General features: G+C 34.6%; 1 protein-coding gene across 6 annotated transcripts in view; it reads right to left on the reverse strand.

Annotated features, from left to right (window-relative positions):
• The window catches only part of LOC148303421 (fat-like cadherin-related tumor suppressor homolog), a 448,267-nt gene that overhangs the window by 11,293 nt on the left and 415,384 nt on the right, over window positions 1–21,590 (reverse strand). For 5 of the 6 annotated variants that reach the window (XM_088269965.1, XM_088269964.1, XM_088269963.1 and 2 more), the window contains 25 exons: window positions 21,179–21,331; window positions 19,797–20,010; window positions 19,019–19,158; window positions 17,660–17,895; window positions 16,696–16,940; window positions 16,074–16,260; window positions 15,758–15,986; window positions 15,359–15,676; window positions 14,323–15,277; window positions 14,009–14,233; window positions 13,285–13,308; window positions 11,088–11,324; window positions 10,806–11,003; window positions 10,148–10,342; window positions 9,849–10,054; window positions 9,196–9,504; window positions 8,961–9,105; window positions 8,715–8,876; window positions 8,311–8,628; window positions 7,875–8,177; window positions 7,438–7,674; window positions 4,170–6,961; window positions 3,395–3,647; window positions 1,400–1,588; window positions 629–793 (listed from right to left, as the gene is read on the reverse strand). In XM_088269965.1, coding sequence (XP_088126091.1) covers window positions 629–793; window positions 1,400–1,588; window positions 3,395–3,647; window positions 4,170–6,961; window positions 7,438–7,674; window positions 7,875–8,177; window positions 8,311–8,628; window positions 8,715–8,876; window positions 8,961–9,105; window positions 9,196–9,504; window positions 9,849–10,054; window positions 10,148–10,342; window positions 10,806–11,003; window positions 11,088–11,324; window positions 13,285–13,308; window positions 14,009–14,233; window positions 14,323–15,277; window positions 15,359–15,676; window positions 15,758–15,986; window positions 16,074–16,260; window positions 16,696–16,940; window positions 17,660–17,895; window positions 19,019–19,158; window positions 19,797–20,010; window positions 21,179–21,331 — 8,635 coding nt within the window. The remainder of the gene's footprint in view (window positions 1–628; window positions 794–1,399; window positions 1,589–3,394; window positions 3,648–4,169; window positions 6,962–7,437; window positions 7,675–7,874; window positions 8,178–8,310; window positions 8,629–8,714; window positions 8,877–8,960; window positions 9,106–9,195; window positions 9,505–9,848; window positions 10,055–10,147; window positions 10,343–10,805; window positions 11,004–11,087; window positions 11,325–13,284; window positions 13,309–14,008; window positions 14,234–14,322; window positions 15,278–15,358; window positions 15,677–15,757; window positions 15,987–16,073; window positions 16,261–16,695; window positions 16,941–17,659; window positions 17,896–19,018; window positions 19,159–19,796; window positions 20,011–21,178; window positions 21,332–21,590) is intronic. The other variant, XM_088269962.1, reaches the window with a different exon arrangement.

Genomic DNA, 21,590 nt, shown 5'->3' on the forward strand with positions numbered 1-21,590 from the left:
TAAGTAAAATGGCGTCATTTCTGTTGCTACAGCGTCTGAATGGCATCTCCTGTAATATTTCTAAAAGTGTAATTACACCATTGTTGCACCAAATAAGCGATATGTGTTATGATTAAATTGACTTCACTTTATTCCTAAGCTTATATTAAAATATATCAGGAAAACAAACTGTAATATAGTGAAAGAGGTGTTTTTTTGGATTTTTATGATACTACTATTGACCCTTACCCGCACCCAATGATTGTAGGGCACCGCATCAAATTAAAGTAGTGTCAATTAGATTTATTATATGAAGGCAAAGTGAGTAGTCCTATGCTTCAGGTACCAGTCCAAGGCAATAATAAATAAATATTAGAGTGAACTCTTATTTTGACTTGTGGGAATTGAACCCAGGATCTCCAGCATGGTAGCCAAATGTGCTAACTGCTACACTATGCAGGTGAACAAACATAACAGATAATAATATTGATAATAATATAACTAAATTACGTCTTCTCATTTTTTTCTTTGTCCCCCATACTGTACCTGCCCATTTTTTAAATGAAATTTTCACCAATTGAATACTTGATGAAACACAAATACTTTATTTTATGACAAATATTCTATTGCACACTACTGAGAATCATACCTCCTGGTAAAGGTATGCATTTTCCACCATATAGACACGGTTGGGAGACGCAGGGATCTGTGTCTACTTCGCAGCGTGATCCTGTGAACCTATCGTGACACTGGCACTCGTACTCTTCATCCTCGCCTTCCTCCAGTGTATTCTGTAGATCCCGACAAGTGCCTCCTGCAAGAACACAACCGATAGAATATTATCTGTGTAGACATCAAAACCTACCGACTCTTTCAGACAAATTGTACTACAAGACTAGAGCTACACATACAGTGAAACCTTGGTTCTCAAGTTATACTACAAGAATAGAGATACACATACAATGAAACCTCAATTCTCAAGTTGTGCTATTATATGAATAGAGCTACACATAAAGTAAAACCTAGGTTCTTAAATTGTACTTCAAGAATAGAGCTACACATATAGTGAAACCTCGGTTCTCAAATATCAAACTCCTCAAACAAATTGTTTGAAAAAAGAAATGCCTGAATTGTCACAGGTATTTTTAAGTTTTGAACAACCGACTGTTGTCATAAATTATATTGATAGGCGTAGTTGGGTAGACACCTGACTGCGGAACTGGTGTCGCGGGTTTGATTCCCGCCAATTGTAAAATAAATTCAAGAAAGATTTATTTTCAATTGGTCTGGGTGTTTGTGATGATGATCTATCCTTACTATCCTACCTGCAGACAAGCATCTAAGATAGGCGCTTTGCGGGTTATTCCTTTTTTTTATATGTTGCGATCTGTATTTTGAGTACATTTTTCTGCGAACTAACCATTTTCACAGGGCAGACTTCCACAGGGTCCTGGAATAGCGAGCGTGGAGGGACAGCTTCTCACGGTGTTGGCCAGTCGGGTATAAGTGATGACTCCCGCTGCTCCTCCGCTCTGCAGAGGAGCCAACTCACCTGATATCCGGATCTCTCCCAAACAGCCCACAAAACCTCGGAACACATCTTCTAAACCTACAAACATTGACAAACCTTAACCTTCCCCTCCTAGTTCAATATTATTTTAATGAGTAAAAGTAGTTACTTGTATTAAAGACAAACTAAAAAAAATTTAGCACTAGCAACACAAATTGAGCAACAAAATCAAAATGGTCGGTCAACTGTCAAATGAAAAGTAATCGTTTGTCAAAATCACTTCCACTGGTCTCTAACCTTAACCTTTTTTGTATTAAACAATTTTTTTTTTTAAATATTCAACATGACCTATCAATTGAAACTTGGATGAGGTAGTAACCCATGAGGTAGTAATCTATTAAAATGCTACTATAGAAAGTATACAAAATTATTATCACTATAAACTTAGTGAAAAATATTAAGATTTATTGTGACAGTCTGAGAGCTCATATTATTGGATTGAGAAATCATCTCACGGCTGTCTACAACAAGTTAAACCTTTCCCACAACTTTCGTTTTACTACAACTAGATTTTCAAAACAAGAATTTTTAATTTAAAATATTATAGATAATTTGTGAATAAATCGGGAGAAAATAACCAATACACAAACGTTTCTCATGTCATTATAGGCGCATGTCGTAACATGTTTACTGTACCAGTAGTGCGCATATCGTCTTACTCAGCGGTCGTGATGCTACGCTAGCCATTGCGGTTACTTGCGATGTATTTTTTTCTTGTTTTCAGATAATTACCAGAACTAACATTACAAAATTGTTAGATTTCAACTGCAACTATGGTCAATAAAAACAACATTTAGGAATATTCACATTTTTTCCGTTTTTAAACCACATTTCATATGGTGTACAAAATACATATCACCGGTGCACGCGGAAGTTTTTAGCAACGTAAGGAAGGGTTAACATCTCTTTTATCTCCTCGGTAAGTAAATGACAATCTCAAAGGTAGTTGACATGACCCATGTAATTTATTTACTCTTTTCAATGTTTATATAACTTACCTGACCAGGCAGTTATAACTGATTATATGTATATTTTTAAGAATTTTAGTTTTATTTATAACAAAACGAAGCGACGTTTGTTTTCTTTCTATATAAGAGTCTCGATGTGCAGGGTTCAATTACTAATTATCCCACAGCCTAAGTTCTAGATATTTTCAAACACAAAACAAGGCAATTATGCGTAAAAACTAAACATATCACATTACTAATATATATATCAAATACAAACTATGATACATGACAAATTTCTGCTCTGGAGGTAGAGGTAAATCTTGATATATAAATATTTAAAATTACTCCCGGTACGTGGAATATTGTGGATGAGTATCATCGTTGAACAACAAACTAGACAAAAATATCGAAATCCTTTAGTACACAACCATGATACACGATTTACACACAACGAAGGTTTGATAGTCCCAAGAATTAACAATAAGTCAAACACTGCAGTATATCGTTCCGAACATTTTTAATTTGTTGCCGACGGATGTTAGAGGTCAAAAAAAAAATATGGAACAAAGGCAAAATAAAGGAATGGGTAAATGATCAATAGTTAATTTTATGAAAATTGTAAAATGTTTATATTCTTAATTTTTTTTCTCTTTTTTGTGTCTTTATAAGGTTAAAATCGTTAAAAACTATAAAAAATTAATTAAAATAGAACTCCACCGACAAGACACACAAGGTGGCTTGGTGGGTCTCTGCAAAAAAAAAATTCTAAATATGTATAAATTGTGATTTAAATAAATGTATATAAATAAAAAAAAATAAAAAAAAGGTAGAAGAAGACTTTTTCTGGCATTCGTGTGATTTTTTTTCTTAAAATATATAAAGAAGTTAGAAATACCTAGGATAGTTGGATGTTGTCGTACTTCTGCTCCAACAAAGAGATCATCTGAATACAAGTTTAGAATGCCATTAGCTCCCGGTGCAGAGCCGTGAGCAACATATCTCCCATCCACAGTCAGTTTGGCACTCGCTCCATCCCTCTGCAGCCGTATCTCGTGCCAGCGACCGTCCGACACCCGCGCTGATGCCACGCGTACCACTCCCTCCCCAGATCCCAGCTCCAGGCGATACTGAACTATCCCATTCACAATCTGAAAAAAAATCATGTAGAGAACCTGTGTAACTTCAAACAATGAGAAAACATACAAATAAAAAAGGAATTAAATTACAACTTCTTTAAAATAAGTTGTTACTTCATTCTGTTAACGTATGTGATCATTTAAAGCTTATCATGCCAATCAATCTACAAATTTGGTTGCGTATTTCTAACTTCCGATATATTTGACAATTTGACATCGAAAACTTAAGCTGGAGTGAAATATAAACTAAGCAAAGGTAAGGATATTTTCATTTTGCCTATTAGTTATATTTCTAATAGATAATATACCAGTATTTTCATTGACCTGACACAAGATTTTTTCTCTGTTTAAAGGAAATGCACAACCATTTTTTTCCATAACTTTTTTTATTTCTTAAGGTGAAATTCTTTATTTCAAAGGTGAAATACATGAATGAAAAAAAATTTTAAAGTGCTGTTTTTAAATTCTTTTAAAAGTACAAAAAAAAATACGTTGAATTTTCTATTATTATTGAAAATATGAAATAATTATCACCTCTAAAATATTGTAATCAATTTTTCCAGCAGCAAACATGAGATTTCCGGACGGATTAACTGTGCGAAACCGCATTGAGAGTGTCAACTGATCTTCCAATAACCTCTTTCCGTTAACATCTTCTTTAGTGACTTTGTATTGCGCATAGCCTTTGCCTGCAAAGTAAACAGGATTCGTGGGACGGAAACAGTTCTCCCCGTAACACTTGGCTGGAGAGTCCGCATCACATTTGCCCTCCTCCAGACTATCGACACACTGGCAGGTGAAGCCTTGAGACGACTGGTCCGGGACGCACTTCTTGTGATCCGGGCAAGGTTTGCGAGCGCATTCGTTTATCACATTCTCACATCTGTCACCACCGTATCCATCTTGACACCGGCATTCCAACTTGTGCTGATGATGTGGCGAAACCAAACTTATGACATCTGACGAAATCGCCGTTACTTTATTAATATCCAGAGAAATTCCATCTTGACAATCACCATATGCGCAGTAGTGGGAACTACACTTTATACGCACAATCTTTTCCACCGCTAGTTTAGTAGATGCTTCTAGCTCGGGAATGTTAGAATGTAGCGCTTTACGGATGGCGTCGGAAGTGTAATACGCTGGAGTGTTTTGCGGTGTCAATTTTTTTACAGCAAAAAGTACATCTAAATCATGCGCTATCAACTGCCGCCTTATTCTGTACTCTCCCGCAGAAACATTACCGGCGGAAATGGCGGCTCTCTTATCCTTGTGGTTTATCAAATTCACTTCGTCTAAAGAAGGTTGGACGCTGACAATGATTATATCTTTCAAACGACAATTCAGAGCGTTGCGGACAGATTTAATAAAATCTTTTCGATGGCTCAGAACAAAGTCTAGCGGGGAAATCTCCCTAAATCTTATGACGACTGAGTTCTTTAACATTTCGTCGGATATGAGCTCAACATTAACTTTGACAATAGTAGAGGAAGAAAATTTTCCATCACTGACTGTAACGTTGATTCTATAATCTCCGATATCTAGTCGCGGCAGGGCTATGAGGGTGCCGTCACTTTCATTGATTTGGAATAAGTCCGGAGTTGGATACGGGACACCGCTTGTCGGAGACAAAGAGAAAGTTAAAGTATCGTACGGGTCCTGATCTTTGGCAAAAACTTTCCCAATCTCACCTCCTGGATATTCATCCATGTACGAGTTGATATTGATATCCAAAGGAGTGATTGTCGGCGGATACTGGGACTCTTCGATAATTTTAATAACAACCCACGCGTCTGAGAATAAAGGCGGCGTTCCATTGTCGAATACTCGAACTTGTAGGACATAGTGGTCTTTAATATTATGGTGGTATTTAGTGGCCGTTCTCAATAAACCGTCTTGCTCCAATCTAAACGCGGATGCTTCATTCCCAGAAACAAAATCGAACACATAAGGTCCGGCATTGGGATGCGTATCCGCATCGGTGACGATAAACTTCAAGATAACATGACCCAAGTTTTTATCTTCTTGTACAACAGCGGAGTAGTTGGATTGAGCAAATAGAGGCGGATTGTCATTTGCATCGGATATTTCAATGTTGACCATGACAAAGCTCGACATCACCGGAATTCCATTGTCTTTAGCGTGCACTTCTAGGACATAGCTCGACTGAGATTCTCTATCGAGTTGAGAGGCAACAGAAATATACCCAGAGTCAGGATCGATAGAAAATTGGTTATTACGATCACCTCGTTCTATAGAATATGACACGCGACCATTTGATCCACTGTCGATATCATTAGCCGTGACTTGAAGGAACTTATCAAACACTTCCGCATCTTCCCGTATTCGAGTATTATAAGAAGTTTGTGAAAATATGGGGGCATTATCATTACTATCCGTCACGGATATATTTACAGTACACAGATTATTCAGTGGTGGTATTCCTCCATCGATGGCTTGAATAGTAAGGAAATATTCATTTGCCCTCTCGTAATCTAGCGGTTCGGCTATCGAAATGACACCGCTCTTTGGATTGATGTAGAACTTTTTATGTTCATTACCCCCCACAATCGAGTAGGATATTTCGGCATTTATTCCGACATCCTTCGACGTTGCCAGCACCCTTACAACTTCTGTACCGACAGAATCTATTTCCGGAACGACGGCAAAGTAGTATTTAGTGGCAAACTCTGGCGGATTATCATTTATATCGGAAACGGTGAGATGGATGGTCGCCTGACTCCAGCGTGAAGGAGCGCCCAGATCGGTGGCGCGCACCTCGAGGCTGTACGAGCTCTCTGTTTCTCGGTCTAGTGGAGCCGCAATCGTAACAATGCCACTCTCAGCAGTGATCAAAAATTGGCCATTCAAGTTATCTATAAGAGAGTATCTGACTTTACGGTTAATTCCCAAATCTTGATCCGATGCGTGAACTTTAGTGACCAAGGTTCCGACTAAAACGTCTTCGGGCAGAGTCACACTGTATTGACCCATCGAAAACTGCGGAGCATTATCGTTAACGTCAGATATCAACATTTCTATTTCGGATGAACATTCCCAGAGGGGCTTTTCTTTATCCTGCACGTGTGCCATCAACTGATATTTCCAATACTCTTCTCTGTCGAGCGCGACTGCCGTTTTGACTTCTCCCGATTGCTTGTCTACGCTGAAATGTTCAGCATTCTCTCCAGATATGAAATATCTTAGTTTGGCATTTTGCTCTTGATCGGCGTCACTCGCTTGAATTGTAAAGATGTAAGTTCCGACGGGAACACCTTCGGATATAGTATTGTGGTAGCGATGTTGCAAGCAGTAAGGTGGATTATCTGCAAAATATACAAATTGCTAAAGATTGTTAATTTGAAAAATGATAATTTTAATTTTCTACATTTTCATGATCCCAAAATTAAGTTATCGTTAATAAAATATACTAGTATCTCAAAATTATGTATTTTTCAAAATTCAAAAAGTATTTATGTATTCTAACAATTCCAAATTCATATAATCAGTAGTCTCTAGGGAAAATTCAATGGGCAGATGATATGAAAGATGAAATTAGCAAGCAGTGTTAAATGGGATATATTCATAATACTTTTTTAGCTTTTTTGTGTACTGTTAGGATTAACCATTTTTTTTCAAATTTGCAAAAGTTATTTGACATTTGAATTTTTGCACACCATCAGCTCCAATTTTCATGTTTGAATGTTACTATTTATGTTCTAAAAGTCAATAAGTTAATCGCTAAGTAAGTGAATAGTTGAATTGATGTGAAATATGTAATATTTACTCAAAAAAATCATACCATTTGCATCCAATATTTCGATAGATAATGTTGTAGTAGCAGAATGCCTTCCATCACTAGTAATAATTTCCATTTCGTAGTGCGAAATCGATTCTCGATCCAATTGCTTCGCAATGTACACTTCTCCCGTTGATCTAATTTGGAACTGGCAGAGTGGATCTCCAGAAATTATGTAGTATTCCACAGGAGTTACTTCCGCATCTTCATCTGTTATTTCAAGTTGGAGAACTACCGTTCCTGTAAGGAAAACTCATTTCAATAAATGAGAACATTTAGCACATTTGTCTTGCATTAAAGAAGAGAGATTTCTCTTCTAATTTAATTCTTATTTGATCTATTTGATCTGATACTTATTTGATCTGATTTCTCTTCTAATTTAATTTTAATTCTCGAGAACAGAGTGGAATAATAAAACACTTTATATATAAATAAATTACCTGGCAAAGCATCCTCATTCACAGACGCTTGATAATGTGATTTGGTGAAAACGGGTGGACAGTCGTTATAATCCTTAAGTCGAACTATCACCGTGGTATTGGTAATATGTTTACGATGTGCGTTATCCATAGCCAAAACTTGGAACTTGTAATCGGGGTACGTTTCTCTATCCAAATCTACAAGAGTTGTTATCCATCCGGTGTATGGATCTATGGCAAACACACCTCCCATCTCTTCCATATCTGGGCCGAGGGCATATCGGACCTCTCCATTAGAACCAGAATCCCTGTCTTGAGCAGTTACTGCAAAAAGCACAAGCAAATTAGATTCAACTGTAAATAGTCAAATGTAAAGCAATCAGTTATTGGTAAAAAATCAGTCTGGTAGTGAATTCAGACACAGAGTATTTTTAATAATTAAAACCATTCAAGCTACCTTTCAAAATGGATGTTCCTTGTTCAACATTCTCTGCCAGCGTTAAGACATATGGGGACGAATGAAATATAGGAACGTTGTCATTTTCATCCAATACATTTAGTGTCACTTCTGCAAGAGCCGAAAGTGGTGGACTACTTTGAGTTTCGGCAATGATCCCGATCAAGTGAGAGTCTTTGGTTTCTCTGTCTAAATTTCCAGAAATAACAAGCTGCCCCATAGAATCTATTTGAAATAGAGATTTGTCAAAGAGTCCAGGGAGAATCCGGAAGGTTGCATAAACATCGGAAACCATTTTGAGACGGGTTATCACGGTTCCTGAAATAAAGGAGCCAGAGGATAAATATAATCATTAATACGACAATAAGAAAAGACTAGGAATATAATGTAAGTATTAATTTTACCAGGAGGAGAGTTTTCAGGGTAAAAGAATTTTTCAACATTCCTCTCGAAAATTGGCGCATGATCTTCCGGAGCCATTATGTAAACTTCAACTGAAACATCAGAGTGAAGAGCTGGCTTGCCAAAATCTGTTGCTCTCACCCAAAATTGGAAAACTTGTGATTCTGAAGAGAAAAAAACATATTAAATCACACCATTCGCATCATATGAAACCGTGTATTATTATCATTATCGAATGAATAACATACTCAAGGATTCAGCATCTCTGACTAAAGTCAACGACCCTGTATTAACATTGATTCCGAATATATCACTGACTCCCATCTTCTTTGTTTCGTATAAAGAATATTGAATCTTGCTATTTAATCCATCATCCGGATCAACTGCCCTTATCTAAAAAAAAACACATGTTTAAAAAAATATATAAAAACAGCTATGAAAACAGGAAAGGTATTCACAACTGAAATTTCAGGCTGTACAAACCTTCAAAAACGACATAGACACGCTGAAATTAGAGTGAATAGCAGTTTTATATTCTTTCAATAGGAATATTGGAGCATTGTCATTCTCATCGACCACTTTCACTCGGATAGTGGTAAATGCCGGCCGTCCACCCGCATCCGACGCCATTATAAGAATCTCATACTCGCGTACAGTTTCTCTGTCTAGTTTTACAAGAGTGGTCAACTCTCCAGTTTGACTGTTGATGGAGAAAGTGTTCTTCAGCAAATTGGAAGGGATCGAATAAGTAACTTGTCCAAATTCTCCAAGGTCTTCATCAATCGCTTTGACCTAAATTAAAATAGAAAAATAACTATAAATATTGCTGCTAAAAACATTTTGATAGGTCTAATAAAAAACATTTTCTGTTAGGTTTCTGAATAAATGTGTAATACAAAAAAATAATAGGGTATTTAAGTCAGCACGGTGATATAATATTATATTATGTGCACCCAGCCTGGAATACTATAACATATAACAATTATGCGCAAGTAATTAAGACACAAATTACATAATTTAAATGAACTGAAGTGGCCTATAATTAGAGAAAACTCTGTTTTTTTTCTAGAATTATATCTTTGCAAATCTCATAACAGTCAAAACAACATGTCAGATTGCTAGTTCTTAGCTCTTACCACTGTTATGTGAAGTCCGGGAGGTTGATTTTCCAAGACGGATATATCCTTGATAACATCAGTAAATTTAGGAGCATGTCTGTTAGCGGGACTTAATGACACTTTGACCCGGCTAAAAGTCGTATACACACCGTCGGATACAGACACATTTAAAACTGTCATGGGTGATGTCCCAAATTTCTGAATATTGAGAAGAGAGATGATTCCTAAAATGGCATAAATATAGGGTTATTTCAATTTCTGATTTTTAAAAAAATGATACTTCAGAGTGCATCAAACTAATGAGGTATGAAACCAACCATTGGTAGAATTTATGGAGAAGGTTTGCTGATTGTTTCCCCCTGCAATAGAGTACGAGAGGTGACCAAGATCAATTGGATCCGGGTCACTTGCGGCCACTCTTGTTACGAACTGGCCTCGAGTAGCATGTTCGGATATCACGCAGCTGAATACTGGTTGTTCAACACGAGGAGGATTATCATTCATATCCAAAACTGAAAGAAAACAGTATTATTTAAAATCAATTAATTGGTGTTGGAAACTGAAGATATTGTGGCAAAAAAGATCTAGCTCCACATATTAAGGGAGATTGCTATAAAAATATATATAATTTATTTAAAAATATATATAAATATTTAAAAAATATATGTAATTTCATTTAAAGAAATAGAAATTAAGATATATCTTATTAAATTCGAACAAAAAAGTGAACATCCCAATGCCACAAATCTCAAATTAAGGTATTTTTCGCAAATGTTGTTTAATAATAATATTGAGAGTGCATCGAATCATGTCACGATATAGTATAATAAATAATTAGTGGTATTTACAATTAAATTTAGTACAATTAAAGTATAATAAGGTAAAAAATAGAGTTAAATCCCGTTTCCCTAATGTCGACACATAGAGTTATTATTATTTTATAGAAAGTAAATAGTAATATTGTAATATATATACCTGTTACCCAAACATGAGCAGTGCTCGATAAAGGCGGAACACCTTTATCAGTAGCTACCACGGTAAAATGATGTGAACTCAGCGTTTCCCTATCTAAAGATTGCTTTAGGAATATACTGCCATCCGTTTCCACATGGAAATATAAACTCGCATTGCTGTGGATTTGCGAAATTGAATACGATATCTCCTGATTGATTCCTGAAAATTATAAATTATTATTAAATGAAAAGGGTATATTTCAAAATGCATCAGTTTAAATTATGAATAGATTGACTGAATTACCGGTGTCGTTGTCATGTGCATCGAGCTTCATCACAAGGGTTCCAAAGGGTGCAGCCTCCGATATATTGACATGATATATGTCTTGCGAGAACTCGGGAGGGCAGTCATTGACATCCTCGACCACAATGGACACTGCCACTTCCGCATAGACCCCGGTCACACTGTCGGTAGCTCGAACCTTGAGCTCGTGAGTTCGCTGCTGTTCAAAGTCCAACTCTTCCGCCGCAAACAGCATGCCTGCCCATTTAAACTCCAAGCGTAAAGCCAAACTTACAAATGTACAGAATAAGACAATGATTTTTGAGGACTGTCTTTCCAATAAATAATTTCACCCGATAAAAATAATATCTTGATAAAATAAAATTTCGACAGAGGTATATTTAAAAAAAAAACATACGCTGTTAAAATTTTTGTATTTTTTTCTTAGCAAAAATGTTAATTAAAATAACAGTTTTAATAAATTATTAGTTAAAAAGAATCAATATTAAAAGCACAAACGAAGACCAAAATTACAAAAGAAAAAATATTGTTAAATATCTATGTGAGTTTATTTACGCATGACCTTTGAGATCATAGATATCCAAAATGAATGATATTCTTTTATTCCAAAATATTTTTTAAGTAATCATTCTTAAATATTCATTGTACATTAGGGCAAAAGGGTTTACTGTATATAAATTTCAGTGATATTTTTATTTTGTAATGATAATAAAACTTGCACTAAATCATGCAGAATAACTAAAAGCACGAGCAGTCTAAAATCCAAAATGGCAACTAATAATAATAATAAGTATTGATCCCGTACCAAGGACTATAATGGTTGTTGGTGATATGGTACACTTTGTCTTTCTTTTGTTCATTGTAACTTTTGTAGAATTATTTTGTAAGTGTTAGTTAGTTTATTTATGTATACGGATTCATTGTAACTTTTGTGGAATTATTTTGTAAGTGTTAGTTAGTTTATTTATGTATAACTTCCGATGAAAATTAAATAAGGGTTCGACTAGGATGAAAAGCAAAATGAATTTTAGAAGACAAAGCAGAGTGTATGTATTTGGTAAAGGACTGATTTAGATATTACCTACATAAGGGCGAAAATTTAAATAAATCTAAGTGTATATAATATCTGTTGATATGTCGCTCACTCCTTTCAAAAACGTCATAAATCAAAAAACTTGATTTTTCAGGAGAACATTTTTAAAGTTTAAAAATATAATACAATGTTTTAAAAATAAATATCAAGCCACTTATTGAACTTTTAACTGTGCAACAGATCTTTTTAGGTAAAACCTGAAGGTTTTTTTTCCATTTGAAAAACATTTAATATATTTTTAAAAAATTGCTAAACAATACATTTTCTTCAAAATGCAAAAACAACACTTTCTGCCCTGTAGCGGGTAAATATTAAGTTTAAAATATGCTTCTTTTGCTGGGATATAGTACATTTTCTCGGCATTCTGAAAACATGCACAACTGAAAATTGACGATTTTTGATTTATGACGTTCTTGAAAGGAGTGAGCGATGTGTTTACATTTCTTGAGCATTAAATAAAGTTTTTTTTTAAATATTATGCATAGTAAGATTTTTTAATAATACCTAATGAGTTTTTTTTTTGTCACAAAAAATTCAAAAACCTGGGTTTATGAAGTACTTGAAAGGTTTTGGAAGATATATTTTGTCTCGCCATATTATTGCGGTCATACTACCAGACAAATTCAGATATTTTAGGTTAACTAATTACTAATTCATACAATCTATTGAACCTTACAATTGTTTATATGTAGGTATGTATGTACTTAACATTTTAGGGCATAATAAACATTTATTTCTGCTTTTCTAGGATACATACAAATAAAATACAGCATACATACATATAAGGTAGATATGTATGTACAATATGTGGCAGATTACATGACATAATCAAATTTCTTAATACTCCCATTTTTATGCTAGCAATATTCATTAAGTACTTAGTACATATTACGTGGCCATAGTTGAATAATACCTGTTCAAGCAAAGTACGTGTATTTACACATAAAAGGTGCAGATCAAGCCATTCAAGAAAACATATATAAAGCGGGATGTATGTTGCATTAGAAAGGAAAGTGTGTGAGTCATGACAGCACAAACAACGAGATGGATGGAGCAATTCACACAAAGATGAACATTAATACTCTGACAACATTGAATACTCACAAGGACCATTGAAACTGTCTGGCGCTGTGGACAGAGGGAGATAAACACATATTTAATCCAATCTTTGTCTGTCTCGCTTAGAACTTAGTGAATATTTTATCGAGTATATTTTCGTGAACCACCAAATTATGGCATAATATGTAAATGCTTCCGCCCTTGGATTTCCCCCCGAAAGTAATTTGTGACATCAATTTGAGTCGGTTTCTATATCAGCGACAAAGAAAGGACTAAGAGTAAATCCAGGCGCGACAGCACATTCATGCAGTTAATAAAGTTACTTGTACTACACCAAACATGAATCTTCATTAAATGAGCTCAACAAAGAGAAAAACTATACAAGAAAACCACAGCCTATATTGAGAAATCCCAAACCACACCAGTTATTAATTGAAATCATATGAAATACCAGTTTTGGAATTCTGTACCCAATATAACCTGCTTTGTCATTGGTTACGTTAAGTAAAAAATAAGTTAAAATTCATCCCATAACAATAGCCAATTAGTTATTTTAGTTATTAAAATACCTACAGTGTTCGAAACATTGCCAAAAAGTCCGGATATGATAATATAATCCTACAGCACAGGCTACTTTCAGCTTGACTGCGTGAATAAAACAAAACTACTAGCAATGAATTTCTTAACAACATCGAGAGGTTTAATAAACTCAACTACAATATGATCAATTAAAGAAAAAAAAACACAGACGATAAGTAAAATTAAATACCAGTGTTGAAATCCAAAGCAAATTCTTCCAGGTCATTTCCATCTACTATGGTGTAAATGAGTTTCCGAGCGAGAGGGGAGGATGCTTGCAAGGGAACACCTAAAGGACTCTGCAACTCCACATTCTCAGGAACACTCATGGAATAAAACTGCTTATCAAACACTGGCATGGACCTATCAACAACTTTCACATTTACAACTGCTTCGCTGTAGCAAGGGGTTGCACCTAAAACATAAAATAAGATTTTAAAAAAATATTTATATATTTTACCAAAATCATCCACAAAGATGGGTGAATCATCAAAAAAATTATACCTCCATCAAAAGCTCCTATTACAAGTTGGTACTCCTTATTATGGCCTTCCAAATTCTGTTTCAAAGATATTTCTCCAGTTTTACGACAGACTTTGAAAAGTTCTCCGTGGCCTTTTTTCATTTCATATCGGACCTCACCATTTTCCATGCTGTCCATATCTATAGCATGAACTTTTGTAATCACGTCTCCTTTGACGTCATCCACTGACACAATGGCGTAATAAGGGAGATTCACAAACATAGGACAGTAATCGTTAATATCTAAAATTGTCACATTGACGACGACATGCGCCACACGAGGATTTTCTCTTTCCCTATCGTAAGTTATTGATGAACTTTTTGCTTCTACTATCAACAAATACATGTCTTTCTCTTCTCTGTCGAATTTCACTCCTGTTGTTTGAATAGCTCCTGAAGTGAGTCCTATTTTAAACAGGTCAGTCGGATTGAGGATTTTAAACTCGACATGTTCATTGAGCGTGTTACCGAGAACATTTACAACTGTGACAGTGACTATCTTTGTAGAATTTTCCATAACGCTTCCTTCATAATGTGGCTTCTGGAATATAAGACCAGAGCTCTCCGAATTTTCCACCCTGATGTTGACTTGAGCGGTACTCGTAAATTTGCCATCAGTAACCCTCACTCTCAGTCTATGGAAATGCTTTAGTTTATCTGGATAGAGTATCGTGACGACTCCTTTGATAGTGTTGATAGAGAATATGTTAGCATTATCCCCGTCGAGGATATCATATTTAAGGGTACCATTCTGAATGGAATCAGGATCTGTTGCGCTGACAGTAACGATTGCAACATTTTTATAAGTTGGAAGTAAAAGAGTGACATTATATTCCTTTTCATCAAATATAGGAGGGCAGTCATTTACATCTAACACGTTGATCTGAACTTCAGCTGTTGTTTCAGATGACAGTCTCGGTTTTCCCATATCAGATACCTATAAATAAATTCGATTTAGTATCGTAAAATAGTAACATAACTCAATCATCAAAACGAGCATGTGTAAAATGATACATACCATAACATGAAAAGTGAAGAATGGAACAGTTTCGTGGTCTAATTCGCTAATTGTTTTTATAGCTCCGGTAGTCGGGTCAATAGTAAAATATTCTTTCGCAAGAGGTTCCACAATTTCGTAACTTCTCAATGCATTTGTTTCAGAATCTAAATCTTCAGTCGATATCACAAGAGGTGCACTGTTATTAGATAAAACAAGAGATGAAATCGGTGCAGACTCTGATAAACTTCCGTAGTAATATTTGGACAAAAATCTTGGAGCATTGTCATTTTTGTCCAACACATGAACAACGACTGAACATCGGGTGCTTGCAGAGGCCTAGAAAGAGTACATTGAAGGTCTTAGTATGTATTATAAGTAATGTTATAAAACACATAAAATCATAATTTAATAATTTACCATGTTTGTAGCAGAGACAGTCAGATTATAAATGTTAGTTTTTTCATAGTCCAATGGATATTTAGTAGTGATTACTCCAGTTGAAGGGTTGATCTCAAACATATTGAAATCATCACCTCCCGTAATCTCAAATAATAGTGAAGACGTACTACGGGCATTCAAGTGTTCTACATACGTCCCAGATGGTTCATTTTCATAGATTTCGGCTACAAGTTCTTCGTTTAGGAATCTAAAATAAATTTGACAGCAATTTCAAAAATATGCAAATAGAAATCCTGTATTTTAATTTTGATTAGAATTGAATAGAAGAAAAAACCTTGGACTAGCGTTATCCGCCATAGTGACCATAATGTGAACAGGTATTGATGTTGACGATGGATGTGGTCCAGGGTTTGTAGCTTTAACTTGAAGCATGTATTCAGAAGCACTATTCAGATCCAGTTCTCTGGAGACAGTAATATCTCCCATCTCAGGATCAATCGTAAACATGTTGCCTATATTTCCTGAAGAAAAAGAAAAACAATTACAATATTTAAAAGAAAATCTTAAATCTGGAAATATGGAAATCTGGGCATATTCATGATTTACGACTTGTCATTGGCTGGTTTAAGTGTATGCATTTTATGAATATATTCTGCTAATGAAAACGAAAAGTTCAACCACAGATGACGCTGAAGAAGCATTTTTTCAATTGAAGAATAAATATAGCCTCTGAAATTTTAGTATTGTATTTGTCAAGGGTAGGATGATGGATGTCACACAAAAGATTAAGTGATCACTTAAACCAGTCAATGACAGGTCAAAAGCCCTGTAAATTCCCAGACTTCTATATTCTTCTTTATCTATGTTTGAGGTAAAAAAATGAAAAAGGAACAAAATTCAAGTAAAATATAAATTACGATCGTAAATATTTACAAATAAATCATGAAATAACGTACCACTGGTGATGGAGTATGAAATAACGGCGTTTTCTCCCTTGTCCTTGTCACTAGCCAAAACTCTCACTACGGATGTTCCTATTGGTGATGTTTCATACACTTTTCCTTGGACAATCTTGGCACTGAACTCTGGTGGATGATCATTATGATCGATGACATGTATCAAAACTCGAGCGTAACTTCGTTTAGAAATTAACGCCTGATCGCGCACCATCACTGTCAACAAATGCTCTTCCAAAACTTCCCTAAAATATGAACAGTAAAATTACATTTATTTAAAAAATTAATAAATAAAACAGTATTCACAGGTTTCACTAATGCTTCATTCTTTTTTTACATTACATTTCAACCCGTAACTTTTCTGCATCGACTTTTTACATCAATTCACTGGGTTTTCCCATGCTTAGGGCACATTTTACAATACTTATTTTCTATAAAATGATTGGATATGACATGGCCGATGATCACATTTATTTCAAATCTCATTGAATGATTTGGCAGTCAGATGTGGTAAAATCTATCCAACATTAATTTTAGTTTTACTTATAAATACCACTTTTATAATAATAGTGGTATTTATTAAATTAAGTTAAACTTAAATTATTTCAAATCTACCCACTTCCAATATACAATTATGAATAGCTCTTTCAAACAAAATTTTGTTATTTAATGACTTTATGGAAAATTAAAACAGGTTATACAGCTGTGTTGCTTTGACCAAGTGAGGTATGTGTTTGTGATTTTGTTTGATGTGTTTTTGATCTTGTGGTTCTATGTATGTGTTATTGGTGATTTGTGTGTTTTACTGGGAGGTACTTTCTTATGATTTATTTAAGTAATTCTTAAAAACATATGTAAGGATTATTTTAGCGTACAGTTGTTTGACTGTTATAAGTTGTACTTAATGAAATATTTCCTCTATTGCTATTTAATTGTGCCATTATATATTATATATTATGTATACCTGTCGAGTGGCTCTTTGACTGTTATATCTCCAGTCAAAGAATCTACTCGGAATATTTGCGAAGATATTGTATTCCTTCCGTTTAGAATGCTATACAGGAGGTGATCTCGGCCCGTCGCTTGAAGCCTTAAGATCGGTTCTCCTCCTGAAAAGCTCTCGGACACATTGACAGTATACAAGTCTCGGCTGAACATAGGTCCTTGATCATTCACATCATTAATCACGATAATGTTAAGCTGCAATAAAAGAAAAATTAGTGAATTAGACAGATGATAATGTTTACCTTCATTTAATCATGAAATGTCAATTTTAAAGGTGTCTCAACTTGATATGAAAGATGTTTCATTCTTCCCTTGGAAGAAAAATGGTGAATAATCCTGGTACAATGAAGGTGAAGTATCTGATACAATAATAATATGAATTTTGTGAAATGTCAAATTAACCCTTAGCACTCCTTAATTTCTCAATCATAATATATTTTTTTTAATTTTGTAAATCAATTACTAATTAACAGATTTAAAAATGGTTTTACATTATTTTTTTAATGGAAATTAAATTGCTACATATAAGTCAAGCCAAAGTCGATATTAGAGTTGGCGTAATAAATACAATGTCAAGCTACACTCGACATAGGATAAAGGAAGTCCTAAAGTAACAAAGTTATTTATAAAAGTTCATTAGTTATACAAAGACAAGAACTTCTGGTATATGTGAGTCCACAATGCTATTGAACAAATATTAGAGTAAAAAATGAAAAACCAATATTTAATTTCACCCCTGGGGATAGAACCCAGAAACCCCAACATGGTAGCCAAACATGCTAACCATAACATTACTATGGAGGCAGATTAGTAAAAGATACATAAACATGAAACTAAGCCAGTTCATGGTTATTTAAAATTGCTTCATTTTGATTCATGGTTGACCAATGGTGTCTATACTGAACACAGGAATAACCTAAAATCGTTGTCTAATTGATGTCCTATATGAAAGGTTTAACCTAATCTATAGTCCATATCTGAACATCCGCATATATTGTGATGAGTTTACAAGATATTATTTGATTATCAACAACTTTTTTTTAAAACCTATAACTTTGTGAGATATCTAAGTGAATATTGTAATGGTGATACAAAACACAAGTAATAAGTATCTCCAATAAAAGTTTTATTTTCTCAAAAACAGGTAACAAGATTAAAGAAATACATAAAAGTAACATAGTTAATATCTTTATAGTATTTTTTCTTGAAGGTAAGCTGTTTTTAACGCTTGTTTTTATTGAAGTTGTTATAGTTGAAATTGTAAGACAATAAGTATACTCCCAGTTCTGAGCACATAATACAGGTAGTGGGTACTTACTTGAGTGTAAACTTTATGAACGCCATCAGTAACACTTATATTGAGAGTGTAATTACTCTGAGTTTCCCACATTAGTTTCTTTGCTAACAAGATATTCCCATTTTCTCTCCCAATAAAGAAGTCGTTTCGTTCATCACCATCTGGAATACACATTATTTTCACTTAACACACAGTATATTTATTTATCTTGTAGAAATATGGGTCTATTCAATAAAAGTGATTAACGGGTAATTTTAAACATAGTAAAAAAGCACTAAAAACTCTTTTACAAATCTGTTTTCAAAATTGGGTTATTGTCAGTTTACTTTTAAGCCCGCAATATTTATACTGTGCCTTTAGTTCTGATTGATTATTCCTGACAATTAACACACAAAAGATGGGAAAGGTATTTCTACCTGTTCGGTCGATTGATGCTTAACGACGGGAAGGATATTTTTACCTTCTGCGCCATTCTTATTTCAAAGTCAAAAAAGAAAGAATTATTTCATGTTTTTATATTAATGTTGTGTACTAATCTCCTTGTTAAGGTATTAACTATATGTACACAATTATCAAATCCGCAGTCCGCAGACATAAAATACTTCTTCTTGGTGTAGGCCTTGTGGCGTGTTTTTAAGAGGGATTAGCCTCCTGCGATGTCGATTCCCAGCTATCAATCCATCTCTTTGGTGGTCTGCCCGGGAGTCACGTAAAATACATCTGTCCGAAATGTGTTAGTGGCAATAAAAATAAGATAACACAGAATTTAGAGTTACTGTTTATAAATTAAGTAACTTACCGACTATATCAAACCAAAGAGTATCATTATCTTCATCAGTAGCTTGAATCAGAGATACCAGAAAGCCGACACTGTCAGACTCGGTGACTTTGATGGTTTGCGAGGAACTCTTCACTTTAGGGGCATGAAGGGATTCTTCCGGCATTGCGATCACCTCTACAGTTACCCTGACAGTTTGTGCTTTCGGGGGGGTACCATTGTCGATTGCTCGAATCTGTAAAATATTTATCAGATACACATTACCTTTTAAAGCCTTTAGAATGATAAAAATTATAAAGGGATTGTAAGGTAACTGATTAAATGTTACTTAACCATAAAAGACGGGAAGAAACACGCGAAGAAACTGATCACGGGGTACTCACGGAAATTCAACACAGAAGCTCTAAAGCTTAATAAGAAACAAATAAGGATCCCAACCAGGACTTTAACAGGACACTGCAGACTGAGGAAGCACATGTCGAAAATTGGACTACATGACTCCCCAGTCTGCAGATTTTGTATGGAGGATAACACCAATTCACATTTTCTATAACTGTGACACACTTGCTTGCAACCAAAGTCACATTCTTGGAGAACTACTACTAGACTCTGAGAAGGTGAAGCTCCTACCACCAAGACTGGTTGTGAGCTACATGACTTACCTAGGTCTTGAGGGTGAGCTATGACACAGAGGGAGATCACAATGGACCTAATATGGTCGCAGTGACATATGGGATTCAAGATCCCTTGACCTTATGTAAAAAATTATAAAAGACACAAATAATATATTTTTTTAAAAGGCATAGGATGCAGCAAGTCATCGTCACTATTGTTGTCAAGAAAAGACGATTTAGTTGACTAGGCCATGTACTTATCATACCTCCCGAGAGCCTTAATCACTTAATGTTAATGTTTTTAAACAAGCTGTGTTCGCAGATGCCACATGTATCGTAGGGCGCAAACCCAAGCACTGTTTGTGTGTTTCGACTTGTTGACGTTACATAAAATAATCAACCGAACCGAATTTTGCTTAAATTATTTATCGAAAAAAACGGATCTAAGTTCCTTTTTCTTTTAAACGTATAACTTTTAAAGTATATATTTGCTAACTTTTATCATTTTCATCTTTTTGATTTTTTTGTTTTCTGTTAAAATCAAATGTTGGCAGTTTAAGACTTTTAATCCAATTTAATTTCTGATAACATCTATTGTATTCTTGCCAGTGCCCTTTACTATAACCTTAAATATAATGTATACCCACACACAGGCCATGCCTTTGTAAGATCTTTTTTTTGTATTATTTTTTTTTTGTACTGGTATTTTTATTATATTCTGAAATGGAAAATAATTTTAAATAAAGAGAAAAAAGCTGGTCAATTTTTTTACATAAAGAGTACACTCACATTCAGTTCGTAAAAGGTTCCAGGTTCTAAGTCCGTGTTGCACACCACGACTCCGGTTCGAGGGTTGACGTGGAACTTGGCCTTCCCCTTCCCGGATTTGATACTGTAAGTGATGTTTCCATTCTCGCCTTCATCTTCGTCATAGGCCACCACCTGTTGTATAAAAAAAACTTGATAAATTAATAGAGATCCTAGAAAACTAAATAAGTCAATGACTATTTCAATCAATTCCTATTTTAATTATTCATACATTTATATATTCCTATCATACTGAAAATATACATGAAAGTAACAAGTTAATTAGGTACTAATATATCATATGAATTCAAAATTCAATTTTTATTTTTTAAGTGAAAAATTCTTCATGTATATTCTTTATACATTCCTATCATACTAAAAATGGACATGAAAG

The sequence above is a fragment of the Brachycentrus maculatus genome, unplaced genomic scaffold, assembly GCF_059751285.1.
Source record: "Brachycentrus maculatus isolate JH-2025_06_01 unplaced genomic scaffold, ASM5975128v1 h1tg000369l, whole genome shotgun sequence".
Lineage (NCBI taxonomy): Eukaryota > Metazoa > Arthropoda > Insecta > Trichoptera > Brachycentridae > Brachycentrus > Brachycentrus maculatus.